This window comes from Rattus rattus, chromosome 4 (genome assembly GCF_011064425.1).
Source record: "Rattus rattus isolate New Zealand chromosome 4, Rrattus_CSIRO_v1, whole genome shotgun sequence".
In the NCBI taxonomy this organism is placed as follows: Eukaryota; Metazoa; Chordata; class Mammalia; order Rodentia; family Muridae; genus Rattus; species Rattus rattus.
The window spans coordinates 3690154-3711305 of record NC_046157.1 but is presented as its reverse complement, the minus strand read 5'-3'; the positions used below and the strand labels follow the sequence as shown (position 1 = coordinate 3711305).

General features: G+C 49.1%; 1 protein-coding gene across 1 annotated transcript in view; it reads right to left on the bottom strand.

The window, feature by feature from the left end:
* The window catches only part of Txnrd2 (thioredoxin reductase 2), a 47188-nt gene extending 26036 nt beyond the window's left edge, over nucleotides 1-21152 (bottom strand). The window contains exons 1-8 of the mRNA XM_032899921.1: nucleotides 20914-21152; nucleotides 19252-19317; nucleotides 12756-12812; nucleotides 11735-11879; nucleotides 10889-10963; nucleotides 8953-9031; nucleotides 7994-8056; nucleotides 6482-6552 (exon numbers count right to left, since the gene is read on the bottom strand). Of these exons, the coding sequence (XP_032755812.1) occupies nucleotides 6482-6552; nucleotides 7994-8056; nucleotides 8953-9031; nucleotides 10889-10963; nucleotides 11735-11879; nucleotides 12756-12812; nucleotides 19252-19317; nucleotides 20914-21025 (668 nt within the window). The 5' untranslated portion in view covers nucleotides 21026-21152. The remainder of the gene's footprint in view (nucleotides 1-6481; nucleotides 6553-7993; nucleotides 8057-8952; nucleotides 9032-10888; nucleotides 10964-11734; nucleotides 11880-12755; nucleotides 12813-19251; nucleotides 19318-20913) is intronic.

The following is a 21152-nucleotide window of genomic DNA, read 5'->3' as shown; positions in this document are numbered from 1 at the left end:
TAGGCTGATAGCTGCTCTCCCTTCTGCTATACCAGACTATCATGAAATAGAAACAGACTGAACAGAAAATGAGACTACTATACAACCACGACTCTTGTGGCTCTTCTAGATAAAATATGCCTTCCCATCTCCTGTGCTTAGCATGACAGGAAAATGGACACAGTACCCTGGGCAGCTTCCTGACTTTTTGAGGGTCAGAGCAAAGCTACTTCCATGACCAACTCTGACGACAGCATTAAATCAAGCCCATTATAAAAACACTCTCTAGTGGGGCACGCTGACTCACGCTCACTCAGGAAAGTGAGACGGGGTGGGGTGGGGGTTGTCATGCAATTGAGGCTGCCTCAGGCTGCACAGCGGCTTCCAGACTGCACTAGAGACCCTGTCTCAAAATACAAAACACCATCTCGGCTTCATAGTGCCCAGAGACAGAAAGCTTCACGTTGGCATGGGCACATGGGAGTACAGTCATGGGCAGTGTGGTGAGTAGCCAGGACACTCTGAATGGGACAAACAGCAGTGGGAGAAGTTAGCCCCATGTGCTATAATAAGCATTTTGGGGGCCTGAAGCAGTGTGAAGGGACATCAGGAAGAAGTACCGGGGGACAGCATCTCAGGCCCAGCATGGGAGAGGCTGCTAAGCTTCTTCACCTGCCTCGGGTGCCCAGAAACAGTGAGCCTAGCAAGAGCACCCACTGGTCAGCCTGCTGGAGGCAAGGGGGTGTGGAAGAAGGGGACTGTGGAGCCCAGAGGATTCCTGGGGGTACGGGGAGGTGGAGGTGCGGGAAGACAGCCTGAGCTCCAGGGTTAGAGGCAGGGCTAGCTCTTGCTACTTCCTCGTCACTACATAGCCAGTTCAAGCCCATGAATGCCAATGCCAAGTCCAACCTCCTTAAAGCAGGGTTAGGAGCAAGCCCATTTTTTCACCTCCATCCTCCCATTGCCTGGGCCTTGCTGTATCAGGGGAACAGGTTTTCTGCAGGACACCAGTCACCTTCCATTGTCTCTTCCCTCTCTTTCCCCAAAGGGACCCTGCGTTCTGGCCTCTCTAGCTCCTGACTCCCTCCTCCAACCTGTTATGGATGTTGGCAGTCAAAGAGCAACTGAAAAGGCAGCCCAGGCACACACTGGTGGCTGGGTGACCAAGACTGGGCAAGTACCAACTTGCAGTCCTACCCTGAGCTCCATACTGCTCAGTCTCAGCCCCTCTAAGATAGGATGAGGAGTCTGAAGCCACCTCTGCAGGCTCAGGGCTGAGCCCCCACTGATCAGCCTCACTGATCAGTTCTCACTAGGAAGTTGCTAGCATCCTGGTTCTAGCTGGGTGCTCCATCAGCTAACAGGTGTGGCAGCCTAGCCAGCACCCAGCTGCAGGGTGAAGGCTTAACCATGTCCCCTATAGACAAGACTCAGACGTAGGTGCCTCATCTCTGCCACTTGGCCAGCCCTGGGTTCTCTGAGACCCAGATGTCATCTAAGGAGGAACGGGACCCCTCATTTGATGCGCAGGGGCAAAGGCAGTGGGAGGCAATCCTGGGAGCCCAGACAGGTATAGTCACCGTGCTGAGCTCAGCTCCCCTCATGACTAGCTGGTATTTATCACCACTCCCCATATACACGCACTGGAAAATAAGTCCTGGCTGCTGCCCCTGCCAGGTCAACAAAAGAAAAAACATTCTGAATGTTCTGTGCACCCCGCCAAGGATCTGGGTCTAGACCACATAGATGGTTCTTCCTCAGCAAACGTTGTTCAGAAGACAGTGCCCACTGCAGGCCCAGGCCCAGAAGTGCCATGCACCCTTGGCCGCTGACCTGGCCTCCTAGATGAGCCATGTCAAAGTGTCACCCGGCTCTGGAAGGCACCCTGGGGCCATAGGGACAGCCCTGGGATCCATATTAATTTCAGCTCCATTTTAAAGGCGAGTTAAAATAAACACAGGGGATATTTATAAGGCAAATAAATCTAGCAGAAACAGCCCCTCCAAGTGTGAGCAGGGCCTCCCCCTCTGCCCCAGCCCAAGCTGATAAAATACAGAAATGCTACTGTAGACCCTGCAGGCTTATTTTGACTGCACAGAGGAATGTAACATGTAAACACTGCCTCCCTGCCGCACTGTTACAACTTGCATTAACAGCCTGGACAAAGCCGCATTTTCACAGAAGCATCCTACAGGGATAGATCTCCAGCTTAATTTAAAAAAAAAAAAAAAAAAAAACCATTTCCTCACATAAATCATGCTCAGAACTAAACGGGTGACTGATGCACCACAACACTTTTTTCTTAAACAATAACATACCTAGATTCCATCTACACGAAGGAGCTTAAAAAAAAAAAAACCTCTAAGAAATTTTTTTTCTGAAGAAAATAAGCATTGCAGTTTTGTTCCTGACTAAAATATCTGCGGCCATATCTTACCAGCTGAGCTGGCTGCCCCCCAGCGAAGAGTCACGGGAGAGAGGTCCCACCCCTAGGCTACTGGGGATGGGAGTTGGGGGTGCTCTCTTGCTGGGCTGCACTGTTGCATAGCACTGGGTCAGCTTCCCAAAAATGGTTCTGACTAGAGCTCGGAGAATTCTGGTCTTCGGAGACATGGCCTTCCGACACATAACAACTTGAGCCCAGGAAGGGGCCCAGACTAGACAAGAGAGAGGCAGGGAGAGCTTGCTCCCAGGGTCACTGCAGCTCCAGTGTTGCTCACGTAGGGTCCAGCGCAGAGCATTATGGGAAGGCAAGAGAGTAAGAGGCACCCAAAGAACCAGGGCAAGGGAAACAGAGAGGGAGCGGGGCAGGCTTACCAGCTATGAAGAACAGCACTGCTTGCAGACAGGCAGTGGGGTACGCAGGCACTGTAGCAATCCCACTCCACAGACAAGGCGACCAGGCCCCAAACATAAAAAAACATCCAGCCAGAGGTGACTAAAAACCAAACCAAACCAAAAACCATGCTGGAGGTGGGACAGGCCCTTCTGAACATGTCATAAATCTAAAAGCCATTAAGAGCAAAGAGAGAGTTAGGTTACATCTGAAGGGGAAAGAAACTATTTGTACATCTATAAGTTACAAAGAATCTTTATGGTGTGCAACACAGGGCCATCTCTGATATTTGAACCAGCTGGAAGATAAAGAAGAGATGAGGGGAGGGGGGACCCAGCCAGATACAAGGCCAAGGACCACAAGGTTATCCACACAGAGCCACTCTGAGGTTCAGGGGAGGCCAGGAAATACACGAAAAGATGACCCATGGAATCAAAGTGTGTTCAACGTAGCAGACAGACAAAGCTGAAAAACAGACAAGGGGCTGGGGCTGGGGCTCAGTAGGAGAGACCTGTTTCCTGGTACTAAGCCCTGGGCAAAGTCCGTATCTTTCCACACCTAGAAATTATTATGGCATAAAAGACAGTGCTAATTACTGACATAAAAATTAAAACTTTGGGTGGGAATGCCTCGTAGAGCATTTCATAGGATGTGTAAGGGCCTGGGTTTGGTCCTCAGCTCTGAAAATAAATTTAAAAAAATAAGAAGAATCTGAGAAATAGGGGTAGTGGTGCTACATACTTGGTAAGCTGAGGCAGGAAGATTACAAGTTTGAGGTCAACCTGGGCAGCTTAGTGAGTTTCAGACCAGCTGGACTCCATTCTGAAGCTGTCTAAAAATGAATGCATAAAACTGGGAGAGGGTAATGACTGGACTGTAAAATAATAAAAGTAATTTTAAAAACCTAGATAAATACGTATTCAAAAAAAGTCAGAAGACAAAAGGCAGGGGCTGGAGAGATGGTTCAGTGCTTTAGAGCACTGGTTGCTCTTGCAGAGGACTGGGGTTGCAGTCCCTGTACCCATAGGGTGGCTACAACCACCCATAAATCCAGTTCCAGGTGATCTGATGCCCTCTCGTGACCTCCATGGGTACCAGGTATTATGCAGTAATAACAGACAGAAAGGACAGACAGACAAAACACTCATACAGATAAATAATCTTTTTACAAAAGGTAAATCGTAGTGGCAGTGGTTTCACACACCTTTAATCCCAGAACTCAAGAGGCAGAGGACAGCCTGGTCTACAGAGTGAGTTCCAGGACAGCCAGAGCTACACAGAGAAAACCTGTCTCAGAAAACAAACAAGGCGAATCACAGTCTGGTGATCCAGTAGACGTTATCATGAGTCAGGGTGAGGGAGGAACCGTGGGTCACGGTTATGGTCATACATTGGGAATGAGAAGAGGGACAGTCCATTCTGTGTCTTAAGAAAAAAAAAAGCTTGGGCTGCAGAGATGGCTCAGAGGTTAAGATCACTGACTGCTCTTCCAGAGGTCCTGAGTTCAAATCCCAGCAACCACATGGTGGCTCACAACCATCTGTAATGAGATCCGATGCCCTCTTCTGGTGTATCTGAAGATAGCAACAGTGTGCTTATAGATAATAAATAAATAAATCTTAAAAGAAAAAAGTTGCCAGTGCCCAAGTTGTGGGAAGGAGGGGAGACCCGCAGCAGCACACAAGCAACAGGTTGCAGCCAGCCTGTCAGCGAAGTCCCTTAGACTCCACTTTTCTGCTTTTAGGAGAGACTTCCTTATTAGGTATATATAAACCGTCTAAGGTCATTGCTCTTCAAATGTGAACATGCAGCGACATGGACCCTGGTGTACCACCCGTGGACACCACCCGTGGGGACACCACCTGTAGGAAGTCTGATAGCATAATCCCCTTCCAGACCAACAATTCCACTGTCACGCTCAAGAGAGTGGAGAGCAGGAGTCAGGTAGACATCTGTGTATCCTTCACAGCAACGCCATTCACACTGGCTGACCATGGATGAGCAGGTAAACAAGATGTGAGGTGCACTATGTGTCGGCCATAAAAACGCAGGAAGGGCCGGGCAGCTGGCTGACGAGTGAAGCACATGCTGCAGGCCTGACGCCCACGTTCCATCCCCAGAGCCCACATGGTGGAAGGACAGAATCGGTTTTTGAAGGTTGTCCTCTAACTTGTACATGTGACATACCATAAGTGTATGTGTGTATGTATAGATAAATAAAGCAATAAAAAAACAAGTTCCGCTGTTGTTGTTTTTAAGGAAAAAGCAGCCAGGAGCGTGCCTGTAACTGCAGAGACCAGTTGTACAGACAGAGGGATCAGAAGCCCACACTGTGAGTTCAAAGCCGGTGTAAGCTCTGTGAGCGTCTGCCTCAGAGGACAGAAGCTGGGCAGTGGCACGGTTCAACAGGAAAAGGTGCTAACGACCAGCTGGACAGCCTGATCTTGACCTCTGAACCCACAGGGTAGAAGAACATCGACTCCTGTAAGTTGTCCTCCGGCCTCCACATGCACAACCCTACACTAAACAGACAGACAAACAGTGTGGGCCAGATGAGCTGGCCCAGTGCAAGGGCAAAAGCACTGGCTGTGCAGAACTGACCGCCACAAATGCACTGTGCACGTGGGTGAGCATGTGAGCGTGCACACACACACACACACACACACACACACACACACACACACACACACACACCACCATGGTCATGCCTACACGCAGTAATAAGCGTTTGGTTTTCTTTTGCTTTTCTGTTTGTTCGGTTTTGCTTGCTTTTAAGGATCCTGACAGCTAGACAGGATGAGGCGTCTACACCTTTAATCTTCGAGCCTGGGAGACAGAGGCAGGTGAGGCTCTGTGAGTTTGAGGTCAGTGTGGTTTGCATAGCAAACTCCAGGGCAGTCATATCTACACAGAGACCCTGTCTTGAGACAACAACAACAAAAAGGGGCTTGGAGCCGGGAATATAGAGTCTAAGACAGAGTGCTTGCCTAGCATTAGCGAAGCCCTAGGTTCGATCCCAAGTACCATGGGTGTAGGGGGCAGTGTCTTCCACCTGCTCTAACACATAGAAATTGGGGATCTGCACTCTCTGAAATAAGTCCATACACGTTAAATCCTCACACTCCAACATGCACACCATTTATACTTACATACATGTGCATATACAAGCATACATATGTGCACCCGTGCACACGCCAGCCCACCACTGTTACTGTTCCCCACTGGTTTGCTTGGAAATGCACAAGGTGATGAACAGCTATCAAGCAAGCCTCTGCCGCCCTCTTGTGGCCACTCTGGTCCTTACAAGCAGGAAGTCTGCACGACACAACTGGAGCTGGCCGCATCCAGTATCCTCTGGGCAGGCTGGCACATTTAGCACACGTGTTCTCACCTCCACACTTGGCCATAGCTTAGAGCATGCTCAATATACAAAGCAGACAGGAGAGGAGATGATTTGCTATACCAGGGCTGACAGCCACTGCCCTGTGTCATGAACAGCTGACTCTGTAACACTCACTACCCTTCGAGATAGTCATGGCACATGGGGAATGTACAGCCCTGCAAAGGGTCTGCAAAGGGCTGTCATTCCTTCTGTTAGAGAATGACCTTATGGCTCCAGTAGGAGAAGAAAGCAGATACACCAGTACAACATACCCCAGGCCTTACGTTTTCCCAGGGGACTCCTTCAGCCAGAAGATGTCATCACTTGTGATTCCGTGTTCCAGGGCTCCTTTGACCTATGGAGGAAGAGAGGACTCATGCGATAAACTGCCATTGCCTGAAAAAGCAACCTCCATTCGGCAGAAATAACTCAGTCCCAGGATGAGCGAGCTTCCATGTTGGATACCTATCTTCAGGTTGTGTCTCTGGGGATGGGAGGTGACTGTGCACGTTATGTCTGGTGCTGGAAGTACTGGGCTCTTTCTCAAGCATGCAGCCTGCCCAGGAAGGCAGGGCTAGAAGTCCCATCCTCTTGATGCAGAGCTAAGATGCACTCATGCAGAACGAACGCAGGATGGACTGATGGCTCCTACAGGCAGGCAAAGACTGTGTGGCTCCTGATTTGAAAGAAAACCCCCGGGATTGGGGATTTAGCTCAGTGGGAGGCCTTGCCGAGGAAGCGAAGGCCCTGGGGTCGGTCCCCCGCCCCGGAAAAAAAAAAAAAAAAAAAAATGGGGCCTAGGTAGACTCCAGTGACCACACATGACGAAAAAGAAAGGTTTTACAAAACCAGCTCAGAGAAGTCACCGATCCCAGTGGGGAGGCATACGTAATAATACTTGAAATATTCTGCTTTCAACCAAAAACTTGAGGTATGGGAGGAAATAAGAAACTGACTTCCAGATACAGTTGCAGGGGGATAAATATGGCCTCACTGGAAAACAAGCTAGTGATCGCTCAAAAGATTAAGCCAAATGAGCTAGTGACCTAGTTCTGTTCTTAATAAATACCCAAGAGAAGCTAAAACAAACTCCAGAAAGGCCTTTCACACGGGTGCTCATAGCACATCATGATTCAATGCAGCTACAAAGAGGAAGCAACTGAGGCATTCCCGGAGGGGGAGGCGGATTAACAAAAGGCAGTGTTTGCATAAAATGGAATATTATGCAGTCTTAAAAAAGAAGACTCTGATACATGTAGGGTCAAACACTGAGCACATTACACTGATAAAATAAACCAACACCAAGCACGTATGTCATATGTTGTATGAGGCCCCTGGAATCTAGAAACCAGGGAGTTGTAGCAAAGAACCAGCTTGGAATTCTGAAAAGGATCTAGAGACGGAAGGAATGGGAAGAACCACTAAAAATGTATTGAACCATTGTGCCCCCCAAAGAGAATTAATTTCTGGTGAGGGGGACAGAGGAAGGCGAAGGGTAAGACTGGATGAAGGCCCTGGCGTTCTGAAGTTAGGAAAGCAACTGGCAATGCAGGCCAGGTGTGATACCCACCACACATTTCAGTCACAGCTAACTTGGGAGGCTGAGGTGGACAAACATGGATCCCAGGTGATCGGAAGCAGCCTGGACAACACAGCTAAACACTGAGGGAGGAGAGAGGACACGGCCCAGGAGCCCGCAGTGTGCAGTGGCCCCGAGCCACCACCCTGTGGCGTAGATTCAGAGAGGCCTGAAAATGGCAAAGTGCAGAGGAATGAGGGTACAACAAGCCACTTACCTGTGTGGGGTACTTCGGCCGTCCTCCTGTAGCGATGACTATGTGCTTGGCTGAAAGCTGAGTCTAGGGATAAACAGAATCATAAGTCAGTGAATGGTCGACTGCCAAGGAGCTCAGATGCCTGTGGTGGCTGGGGCAGCAGTTTCTACTGTAGCGAGACGTTCTACTCGTATGTCATAAGTCACAGAGCAGGGATCTCACAACGTCCACTCAACAGGAGGGCCAGGCAGAAGGGGTAGTGAGGTGTTCCGGCTCCAGACACTCCACAGTGTATAAGGCCTTTGCAAATACTGCCTCCTCAGAGCCCCACAAACACTGCAGGAAGGGAGCGACTCTCACCCCAAACTGCAGGACGGCCAGCTGTGGCATTTGAACTGCTTAATAAGGGGTGTGTGCAGCTAAAGACTGATCTAGCTCAGGTTAGGGAGGCCACTAAACTGCACCCCACCTCTATTCAGTCTATGTCTGCGTCTGTGTGTGTGTGTCTGTCTGCACGTGTCCGTGCACAAGTCTGTGTGTGCACAAGTCTGTGTGCATGTTTATGCTCGTGTGCATGTGTCTGTGTGTGTATGTGTGTCTGTACATGTCTGTGCACATATCTGTGTGTGCACAAGTCTGTGTGCATGTTTATGGTCGTGCGCATGTGTCTGTGTGTGCATGCATGTGTCTGTGTGTGTGCACATGCCTGTGCGTGCGTGTATCTGTTTCCATGTGTGTACATGTGCCTCTGTTGAGGAGACATGGTCCCACTATGTAGCCCAGGACTGGTCTAGGACTCGATTCTGTCTCTGCCTCCCCAGTGCTGGGCTCCCGGGCTTGGCGACTGCACCCAGCTGTTGAATCACTCTGAAGAAGTGTGACGTCAAAGGCAGCTGTTAACACCAGATCAACACCCAGGTCAAACAAAACTGGAATCAGGTGCCACAGGAACCATGAGAGGCAGGCTGACGGACACTTACCACTTTCCCGGCTTTGTCGACACCGTGAACTGTGTGCTCGTTGACAAAGCTGGCTTTGATGTTAAAGTACTTGACTTTCCTGCAACATAAAGATAAGACTGTCTTTTCTCTTTTCTTTTCTGAGACAGGGTCTCGTGTTTTCTAGGCTAGGCCTCAAACCCTCTAAGTTAGGGTTTCTATTGCTGAAGAAACACCGTGACCAAAAGCAACTTGGGGAGGAAAGGACTTATTTTCCCTACACTTTCCCATCACTGTTTATCACTGAAGAGAGTCGGGGCGGGAACTCGGAAGAAGGAGTTGATGCACTGACCATGCACAGGTGCTGAGTACCGGCGTGCTCCTGTGGCTTGCTCAGGTTACTCTGTTGTTTGGTTTTTTTATATTTTTTGTTTTGTTTTGGTTGCTGTTGTTTCGAGACAGGGTTTCTTTATAGCCCTGGCTTCATTATGTTGACCAAGCTGGTCTTGAACTCACAGATACGCCTCCCAAGGGTTGGGACTAAAGGTATATGCCACCACCCACAATGGGCTGAGCCCTCCCCTGTCAAACACCGATTAAGAAAATGCCCTACAGGCTTGCCTACGCCCAATCTTATGAGGGCAATGCCAATCAATGTTCCTTCCTCTCAAACGGCTCTACCTTGTGTCCAGTTGGCACAGTCACTATATGGCCAAGGACGACTCTGAACCCCTGATCTTCCGGCCCCCACCTCCACAGAGCCTGTAAACCAGGATTACAGGTGTGCACCACCACCACACCTGTCTCTAAAATTAAGATTCTTCAAACACTTCCTCTGCAGACTCAGCCTCCGGGGCTGGTTAGATAGGTAGGGCCATGCGGGCTGCTGGGAGGCAGAGTTGGAGCTGGGCAGCACACATACACAACATAAACAAACACATGTAAAGATCTTTTAATGAGCAAGAAAGAAGAAACACAGCTCCAGCCCAGGGCCAGCTGCCTGCGGCCAGACTGGGACAAGTAAGTGGGAAAGCACACGGGAAGCCAGAACACCTTGCCTGTCACTCGGGTCCCTGAGACATGGCAACCACAGATGTCAAAATAGGGACAGAGCCATGCTTGGTACATCCAGAGAGCCCAAGCTGTGTCTGGCAGAGGGAGGGAACCAGGTCTCCAAGAGGAAGTCCCATGGGAACTGAGGTGCCTACCAAATACACTTAAGCACAGAGGAGGCCAGGAGAGCAGGCATGGTGAGGCTGTGGCACGGTGTAACAGGCATGTGGTAAGCAGCCACCCATCCTCCCATCTCAAAGGACACATGGTAGCAGCGGTAGTCAGTGTCCGGGTCCCTCTCCCTCCCTCTCTGGTCCGGCTTTCACTTATCTTGGCAATCAAGAAAGAGTCTTGGTAACACAGACACATAGTGGGCATGCCACACTGGACCTCTCCAGTGGTTAAAAGCACTCACTGGCTGTTCTTCCAGAGCACTGGGTTTAAGTCCCAGCACCCGTAAGGCGGCTCACAACCACCTGTCATTCCGGTTCCTGGGGACCCAACATCCCTTTGTAGGCACCAGGCACACGGGTGGGACACAGACATAACACGCAGGAGCACGTGAGCAGAAACACCTGCCCCTCAGATCCTTTGCTGCCTGACTTGGGGCTCATCAGGCTCCATGCTCTAAACTGTGAAGGGACACAGTGGCCTGCTCCAGGGTGACCAGCCTGTCACTGCTCATCAACCCACCCAGTTCCATTCACAGGCTCAGGCCTGAGACCTCTCCTGCCTCTCACTCTCTTGTCAGCTCTGAACATTCAGCCAGCACACCCCTCCTTTACTGTCAGTTCCAGGCTTCGGCGGCATCCCCACGAGAACTCTCGTGTAATTACTACCAGGGGTACAGAATGACCACAAGAAGGCTAGGAAGGTGGTGCCTGGGCCACATCACATGGCCACTGGGTCCTGAGAGTTTCGATACCTGTCCTGAAGTTGGACACGATGACCCCAGTTCAAGGACTTCACATGGTTTTGCACGGCTTCGGCCATTGCCTTCCTGTTGACACACACAAAAAACATGAAACCCACAGCAGCGGAGTTGGCTGCAGCGTTCATTCAGGCAGTGAGAAAAGACCATGTACCCCATGACTATCAGGAAGTTGAGGTGTGGAAACTTTATATTTTGGAGGGAGGCAAGGTTTTTCTAAGTAGCCCAGGCTGGCCTCAAGCTTCAGATCCTCCTTTCTCAGCCTTCTGAATCTGGACAAGTGTGCACCACCATACCCATTTTGCAGACATGTTGAAGGGGCTAAAGTCTGACACTCGTCCTCCATGGCTGCCTATCTCTGACTGGGGTTTGGGGCTGTAGAGTCCTGGGCTCTCTCTCTTCCCCAGGGAATTTAGCATGCTCCACCTTTGTCACCAGAAGTGTATGGCAAGCTGGCCCAGCTAAGCCAGGACTAGAGATGTTCCCTGGGATGAGAGTAAAGAAAAATCTCTTGTGAACTGTACAGAAGCATCACCTGTCAATAAAAAAAGCCTATGGCCAATGAACTGAGACAGGAAATAGGAGGTGGGACTTCCAGCAGGTGGGGGAAGGAGGATTCACCCAAACTCTCCTAAACCTGAAGAAAAGTAACTAGCTAAGTGGTGGGACTTACAGGTAGTTAAGTCAGGGAACAAGTCAGGGCTTTTATTCATATATATGAAGTCTCAGAGTCATTATTTTGGGGAACAAAGAGGCCAGGTAGAAAAGCTCACAGTTACAGATGAGTGGCAGAGAGCAAATCTCTCCTCTCAAGGGGACCCCATAGCAAGGGCTCCTTACCAGTTGTGCTGGACAGGCTGGGCCACCTCCCAGCCGTAGTGCTGAGCATCTCTGATCATGCCCCCCAGCAGTGCGGCCTGATGCATCAGCTTCTTGGGTATGCAACCCACGTTGACACAGGTGCCACCAAGGCCCCATTTGGTGCCTGGAATATCAGAAAAAGCATATATGTATGTGTATGGATATATATGTGTGTACACGTACGTGTGTATATGCATGTGTACATGTGTTGCAGGGGTCAGAACCCAAGCCCTTGAACACGCTAGGGAAGTATTCTGTCACCAGGTCACCCAGGCCCTGGTAGGGGTGGATTTGAATTCCCATGTAGGGGAGTACCAGAGGCTTCCATTTTACAGGCTCAGAATGCCTTAGGGACCTTCTATTGTGTGACTTGAACTAAGCCCAAGTGAGCCTTTCCATGTGGATTTGCTCCCTGTGTCTATACTCAAGAGTCGTTTTCTTAAAAATTGAGATGCTGGAGCAATGGCTCAGCGGTTAAGAGCACTAGTTTCTCTTCCAGAGGACCCAGGTTCAATTCCCAGCACCCACAAGGCAGCTCACAGTGGTCTTTAACTCCTGTTCAGGGGATCTGATTCCCTCACACACACAAACAAAACAACAATGTACATAAAATAAATTTTTTAATTAAAATTTTTTTGAACATTTTATTATTTTTGTGTATGAGTGTTTTGTGTACATATATGTGTATAAGCCACATGTGTGCAGTGCTCACAGGGGCCAGAAGAGAGTGTCAGATCCTCTGGGACTGAAGTTATAGCCATGAGCCATCTGGTGAAAATCAAATCTCAGTCCTCTGGAGGAGCAGCCAGTGCTCTTGACCACTGAGCCATCTCGCCATCATTTTAAAATAACAATACTGTAGAAATGTTTGTGTGTTGAGCGGGACACTCTGTGGGACTATGAGTGTATGACTTCAGTGTAAGCTGAACGTGAGCTGTGTCCCGTGTCCCTACTCTCCTACCTTCCCCTAGGAGTCATGGCTCCTGTCTGGGCTGCCTACCTCGGGGAGAGGGTTCCACATAGTCAGCCACAGCCACCTTCCTTCCCAGCTGAGCCGCTGAAATGACAAGGACATCTGCAGGTGAGCACAGCAGGAAACTGGCACAGAGCTTCCCAGGAGCCTATGAGACCCAGGAGGTAGGGGTCCTGTCCAGTCCCTGAGCACAGAGGCAGGAGGGTGTCCTGGTTCCTTCCCTGCACCCATGCAGCTGCCCACCAGCTTTGCACCAGCCCTTCCTGGGACCCACCCAGCTCGCTGCCTGCAGGCAGGAGGCCTGCAGCCTCTTTGAAGACTCCAGTGTTCAGTGAGGCAGTGCTAGGATGCCTCACTGCCAGGGTTCCTGCTCCCACCGACTGTTGGATGTTCAGGGCGAGCCAAGTCTAGACTTATAGCACACAATGTCAGCCACCCCAGCCACTGACAGATACACAAGGAACACCTGTAAGGCCGAGCTGAGGTGGGGAATTGGGGTTGGAGGGAACGTATGACATTACTCAGCATAAAAGGAAAGTCTTGAGACACGATGTATCATGAATGACCATGGATGATGCCCCAACAAGTGAAAGAAATGGCAAAGACCACAGGGTCCCATTGATATGAAGTAGGGAGAAGCAGCAAAGCCACTAAGACAGAAAGTAGTGGGTACAAGGCTCAGGGAAGAGATGGGATGAAAAGCTGGGGAGGGTGATTACCAATGAGTAATAATAACAATAACTACAATAATAGTAACAATAATGAGAGGTACCCAGGTGGAGATGAAAATGATCTAAATGATGGTGGTTATGCATTATTAGGAAGTGTGGCTTTGTTGGAGGAAGTGTGTCACTGTGGGGTGGGCTTTGAGGTCTCACATATGCTCAAGCCACGCCCAGTGGACACGGTCTCCTCCTTGCTGCCTGCGGATCAAGATGTAGAACCCTCAGCTACTTCTCCAACACCATGTCTGCCTGAAAGCTGCCATGCTTCCCACCCTGATGATAATGGATTGAACCTCTGAAAACTGTAAGCCAGCCCCAATTAAACACTCTTGATAAGAGTTGCCTTGGTCATGGTGTCTCTTCACTGCAATAAAACCCCAACTAAGACAGCCAGTCTGTGGGATGTTTTTTCCATTAATGATTGTTGTGGGAAGAACCAACCCATAACAGTTGAGCCACCCATAACGGTTCTGGAGTATATAAAGAAGTAAAGTGGGGGCTGGAGAGACGGCTCAGTGGTTAGATCTGACTGCTCTTCCAGAGGTCCTGAATTCCATTCCCAGCAACCACATGGTGGCTCACAACCATCTGTAATGAGATCCGATGCCCTCTTCTGAAGCTGTCTGAATACAGCTACAGTGTACTCATATAAAATAAATAAATAAATCTTTAAAAGAAAAAAAATAAAAAAGCAAAGTGAGCAGGCCCAGGGGAGCAATCCAGTAAGCAGCACTTCTCAGCAGCCTCTGCTTCAGTTCCTGCCTCCAGGTTCCTGCCTTGAGCTCTGGCGCTGCTTCCCTAAAGACAGACAGCAACATGGAAGTGTAAGCCAAATAAAGCCTTTTCTTCCAAGTTCCTTTTATTTTTTTTTAAAAGACTTATTTATTATATATGAGTACACTGTAGCTGTCAGACACACCAGAAGAGGACATCAGATCCCAGATGGTTGTGAGTCACCATGTGGTTGCTGGGATTTGAACTCAGGACCTCTGGAAGAGCAGTCAGTGCTCTTAACCACCGAGCCACCTCTCCAGCCCCTAAGTTCCTTTTGATCGGAATGTTTTATAGCAGCAGAAAGCAAACGGGAAACCGAATTCAATATGAGGACTGTGAGCTATTGCTGTGGGGACCTGACCATGCTGTTTTGGGAGGACTGTGGCAGTGTCTGTTTGAAGCTTCAGGTTGGAAAAGCCATTGCGTGTTCCGAGCTTAGATGGCTGTCCTGTGGGAGCCTGGAAGATGAGAACGTGGAGAGAAATACAGATGATGGGGCCTGGTTTATGGCGTTTCAGAAGGAAGACTATCTTGTGGTATATTTGAATTAAGGCTATGGTTTCTTGTCAGCGGGATATGAAGAATCAGCTGTGTCTAAGAGCCTAGCCCTGCTGAAGTGAAACTTTTGCGTTACTAGGGCAATAGATGCTGGTCAGCGGGAACTGAGAAGTTAGCTTCAGTTAAGAGACCAGCATCATTAACCAGCAAAACTCTTCTACTCTAGATGTAGTCTACAGGGGTCAAGGCTACCTCTCAAGCTGGCAGCCCAACTTGGTAATGTCTAAGAGTATGCCACAGAGTACCGGTTTGGGGGATATGTAAACTGCAGGACTGAAGGAGAAGTTGAGCCTGGTACCATGTGGCAGGGTCAGAGCCTCTGCAGAGAGACCAAGAGGCCATTAGTGAGGGTCAGCCTCACTTGTAGTGAATGCCTTAACATACTGGAGATGCCAGGACCACAGGACGACCAGCGAGGACAGAGCAGCTGTGGTGTGGAGCCTACCAGAAGGCCCGTGTGTGTGGAGGGCAGAGCTGGAGAGGTGGAACTGCTTAAGCCCTTTAGAGCCCAGCGATCGATCGTGAGTGAGCCCTAGACCTTGGACAATGAGTTACAGGGTTTGATTTATACTGCTGGATGTTGGTTTTGCTTTGATCTAATTGTAACCGTGCCTGGTCCCTCCCTCTTGGAATAAGAATGTAACTTTTTTATTTTATAGGAGCCTGATGTTGAAAGACTTTGAACTTTCCAAGAACTATTAGATCTTAAAAGAGGACTTGAACTTTCAAAGTATTGACATTTTTAAAGACTGGAGCTTTTCACATTGTATTGACTTTGACATTGTGATATTAACATGAGATCTTGGAGATAAACAGAAAGGAAAGTTTGTGATTTGACAGTGTTATCTTCGTGTATGAGGGTGACAAAGGGTCAATTAGGCTGGTTAGTTCTTGTCAATTTTATAAAAGCTGGGAAGAGGGAACCTCAATTCAAAAAGTGCCTCCATCGGACTGGCCTGTAGGATATTTTCACAAGTCCGTGAGGGCATTTTCTTGATTTGTAATTGATATGGAAGAGTCCAGACCACCGTGGGCGGTGCCATCCCTAGCCAGGTCGTCTTGTGGTTTCTTATAAAAGAAACTTAGCTGAGCAGGCCAGAGGGAGCCAGCCAGTAAGCAGCATTTCTCAATGGCTCTGTCCCACTTCCTGCCTCCAGGTTCCTGCCTTGACCTCCTGCCCTACTTTCCTCAAGGACGGATGATCTGTGTCATGGAAGTACAGGCCAATTAAAACCTTTCCTCCCCAAGTGGCTTTTGGTTAGAATGCTTTAGCATGGCAATAGGAAACAAGCCAAAAAATTGCACAGTAAAAACTGTAGGGCACAGGTAGAATGTAATGCATGAGAGAAGGATAAAAACCAAAACAAAACAATGAGGTGATCGCCCGTAATCTGAGTACTTCAGAGATGTGGGCAGAAGGATTGAGAATCTGAGGTCAACCTGGGCCACATAATTGGACTCTGTCTTAAAACAATTTTATTTTTATCTTTATTTGAATTCTTTTTTTTTTTTTTTTTTTTTTTTTTTTTGGAGCTGAGGACTGAACCCAGGGCCTTGCACTTGCTAGGCAAGCGCTCTACCACTGAGTTAAATCCCCAACCCCAGATCTGCCTGCTTCTTGAGTGCCAGGATTGGAGCCATGCACCCCCACATCTGAGCCAGCAGTGTGTGCACCTCATGGCTAGAAGAGGGTACTGAATCCCCTGTGACTAGAGTTACAGGCAGTTGGGAGCGGCCTGACAGATGCTGGGAACCAAGTCCAGGTCTTCCGCAGGGGGGGGGGAAGGGGGGGAGAGAGAGAGAGAGAGAGAGAGAGAGAGAGAGAGAGAGAGAGAGAGAGAGAGAGAGAGAGAGCTGCTCCAGTTTCCCTAGAGAATTTCATGCACATCTATAATCCAAGCACTTGGGAAGCTGAGGCAAAAGATCAGGAGTTCAAGGCCAGACTCAGCTAAATAGCAAGTTTTAGGTCATCCAGGGCCACATCAGAACCTGTCCCATAGAAACCCAAACAAGGGGAAAGGAAACTGGGAAGAGTAATGAACTGAACTGTAGCCTTCCTGCTAAAATTCATAAGTTACTCACAACCCTCGGTACCAAAGAATATGACTATATTTGGAGATAAAGCCACACAGACACAGACACACACGTTCATAACACCAATGTTGACAACAAAGATGAGGGCACTGGCTGCTTTCCCAGAGGTTTGGTTCCCAGCACCCACATGGCAGTTCACACCCATCTGTAACTCCAGTTCCAGGGAATCCAACATCTTCTGGCCTAAGTGGACACAGGCACCAGGCATACAATGCATACACACAGATAGAATAGTCACAACGCATTTAAACAAATGCCCACATGCAGGTGAGTAGATAAACAAGATATGAGCTCTCCACGTGCTGCTGTCACCCACAGTAAACATGAACAAACTACATTCACTCAGTAAATAGCACAACACTCAAAATAACAACGCTGGGGGCTGGAGAGATTGACCGGTGACTAAAAGCACATACTGTTCTTCTGAAGGACTGAGGTTCAATTCCCAGCACTCATGTCAGATAGCTTACAAGCTTCTTGAACTCCAGCCCTCAAGGAATCAGACATCTCTGGCCTTTGAAGGTTCCTGCACTCGCTCACACATTTACAACCCACAACCAACCTACAGTGGGAAAATCAGGTCAGAGGTTGCCTTGGGATACAGGAAGAGAAAGGCAGAAAGAATTACCGTGGTCTGTGGAAGCTGGGCATTGTAAAGTGTGTCTCCACCCTATCACACCCAAATCCATGCTACAGTATTACCTTCAGTACGAAGGATTATGGCTATATTTGGACATAAAGTTAAATGAGGTTACAGGATGGTCTATGAGCCAACTGACTGGTAGGCTGTAAGGAGAGATTAGGATACAGGGAGTCTCCATGACGACATGAGAGACACCACCTATAAGCCAAGGAAAGAAGTCCGAAGGAGTCAATCCTACTGATTGTTTTTCCTTTTATCTTTAGATTGCCAGCATCCAGGACATGGTTTGAATATGCTTGGCCCAGGGAATGGCACTAATAGGAGGTGTGGCCTTGTTGGAGTAGGTGTGTCACTGTGGGCGTGGGCTTTAAGACCTTCATTCTGCCTTGAAGTCAGTCTCTTTTTTTTTTTTTTTTTTTTCTTTTTTTTTTTTTTCCGGAGCTGGGGACCGAACCCAGGGCCTTGTGCTTGCTAGGCAAGCGCTCTACCACTGAGCTAAATCCCCAACCTCAAGTCAGTCTCTTTATAACAGCCTTCAGATGACGATGTAGAACTCTCAGTTCCCACCTTGATGATGATGGTTTGAACCTCTGAAACCTGTAAGCCAGTTCCAACTGAATGTTTTTACGAGAGTCATGGTGTCTGTTCACAGCAGTAAAACCCTAGCTAAGACAAGAACCTAAGTCGAAGCCAGGCCGTGGTGGACACACCTTTAGCCCCAGCACCCAGGAGGCAGAGACAGTCCAATCTCTGAGTTGAAGGCCAGTCTGGTTTACAAAGGGAGTTCCAGGACAGCCAAGGGTAAACAGCGAAACCCTGCCTTGAACTGCCCTCCCAACCCAAAAAAACAAACAAACAAACAAAAAATGAATGAAAATCAAAGCCTCAGTCAATACGAGGCTATAGTTTTGCAGCCCACACAGACTGATGAGAGGCAGCACAGACAGTTTCCATCCTCACTGTGGTACAGAAGGAGGTAACACGGTGTGTTTCAGACGCGCCCACCTGTCGGATTACTCACTTGATTTTTGTTGCTTGTTTACTTTGAGACAGAATCTTACTATGTCACCCCAGCTGGTCTCAAGCTCCTAGACTCATGTGCTTCCCCCTGCCTCAGCCTCCTGAATAGCTAGTATCACAGATATTTATGATCAGGCCCGACCTCACGCTATTCCCTATAAATATGTACCAGTTTATTGTCTGTCAATTCTAGCTCATTCAAGTAAAATACCATCTCAGAAAAACAAAACAAAACAAAAAAACAAAAGTATGGGGCTAAAGAGATGCCTTAGTACTGTTCACAGCAGGAAAACCCTAACTCTCTTTGCAAGAGAGCAGGCCTAATCTTGCAAAGGACCTGATTTCAGTTCCTGGGACTCATGTCAGAAGGCTCACAACTGCATAATTCCAGCTCCAGGGGATCTGGTGCTCTCTTCTAGAGTCTGCAAGCGCCTACACTCACAATCATATACTCCACTCACAATCATATACATAATTTCAAAACAATAAAAATAAACGTAGGAAAAACAGACAGGGATGGACTATACCACTCTCAGGAAAGAGCGGACTCAGGATCTGTGTGGATTCCAGATTAGCAGGGACACCTGTTCCTAGAACATTCTGCTCCTGGACACAATGGCCCATCTGCACAGCACCACCCTATCCTAGGAGTCCCCAACGCTTCGAAGCCCCAACACACCAAAAGAGACACAAAACACAAGCTACATACCTTCCTTGGCACAAGCTAGGCCACCGGATCCCCCACCAATCACCAAGAGATCAAAGTTCTGCTGCCCTGTGGGGAAGGGACCAGAGGTAAGAAGGTGCCAGACCCACACCGGACCTTGCTCTCGCCCCTTCAATTCTGTGTGGTGCAAAGTTTTATCAGGATAGGGAACCCTATCCTGGGGCAGCCAGGGGTGACCACACTGTCTGACAAATGAAGCATCAGAGAGCACCATGAGGCTGTTAGGGTGCATGTCCATCTTTGCAGAAAATCTCCCCAACTTCCAAAAGGAGTCTCAGACTTCACTCAGTGTCCTGAGCCAGACAGAACAAAAACATTTTCATTCTACATGCCTTTCAGTGGTAAAGGTGGCTCTTCATTATAGCAGCCAAGAATATGAATATATATGTGTGTGTGTATGTGTGTGTGTGTATGTGTGTGTGTGTATATATATATATATATATATATATATATATATATATATGTTCTCTCCCACAGTCAAGAGTCTCAGAGTTGTCCTCAGACCTCCACATGTGTGCCAGGAGTATGTACGCACCTGTCCCCATGAACACACTAAATAAATACATTTGTCAAATATAAATTTAATACTTTTAAATGGCCACACCTGTTTTTGTATCCACCTTAAGTAAGCAAGGCTTCAGAGAAAACCCTGGGGCTCCCATATACCTCAAGGTTACTGGCTTGCACCCCAACACAGAAACACACAGATGAAGGTCAGAGGTGGCCCATGGCTTGCAGCTCCACATCTGAACCTACCCCAGGTTCGAGTCCCTGAAAAGACCTGAACAGTTACAAATTATTTGATGGCTTTGATGTGATCCTAGAGGGGAAAAAAGGTGGCAATTCAGCCCTAGGGAGGACCCTGACAGGCAGAGCCATAGATAGGAGATCCTGTATCTTTACCCTGAAGAAGGATCTTACCTTCCATTGCTGATGCCTGTCCTGTCTATTGCCTGAGTGGGGTTCCCATTGGGTCATCCTCTGAGGCCCTACACTGTGCCCTCTGCCTTTTTGCTATCAAACTATTGGTAGGGCTGGCTTATCGTGGGCCACTTGCTTTCCCCTACTGTGCACACCCAGGAGCCTCCTCTTTGATAAACACTTAGAGGAAGCCCGCAGTGAAAGTTTCGAGGGTCAGTATGAAGAAGGATATGAGAAGCCTACTGGGGTGGGTTTGCTGTTCTACAGAGCATAGCCTAGGCAGCAGATATCACAGAACACCTCAGCTGGGTGGTAGCTTCCTGGAGGAAGCCCTCGAATTCTGGCTTTCACACACTGTGCTTAGGCCTACTCCTTCTGCCCACATCTCTTCTCCAAGAAGTCTCCGCTTCATTTTTGCCTCTGGACTCAGTGTTCCTGTTTTGGTTCCTTTCTATTGTCTGGAACAGGGCAAGCAGAGAGTAGGAATCTAATGAACACACTAGATGGATGCTATGGGCTCTAGCATCCAGTTCAGTCTTGCCGGCTGTCCTTTTGGAGCAGGAGTAGACCCCCCCCTCCTAACAGAACACTGGTCTCGTGATACCCCGGCCTGCGCGGGCACGCCCACGCGGACACGTTCCAGCAGAGCCCCGCCACCGCGACCCCCTGTGGACACTCGCACAGGCGCCCTCTCCGCGTGCACCGCCCACGACCCCACCCTACCTCCCGCTGCGCTCGCCGCGCCCGCCGCGCCCCGCGTCCCGCGTGTTAAAACCCGTGTCTGCGGCCGGAAGCGCTCGCTGGATCCGCGCAGCGCCGCCACAATCGCGGCCATGGTCCGGGGACCTTAAGCGGTTAGGGCTGCCCTTCGCGCTGCCTGAGCCGTTCATGCGTCGGGATCGGACCTGTGCGTGGCCTTGACGAGGTGAGTGCTGCGGCCCGCGCTTTTGCACTGCCCGGAG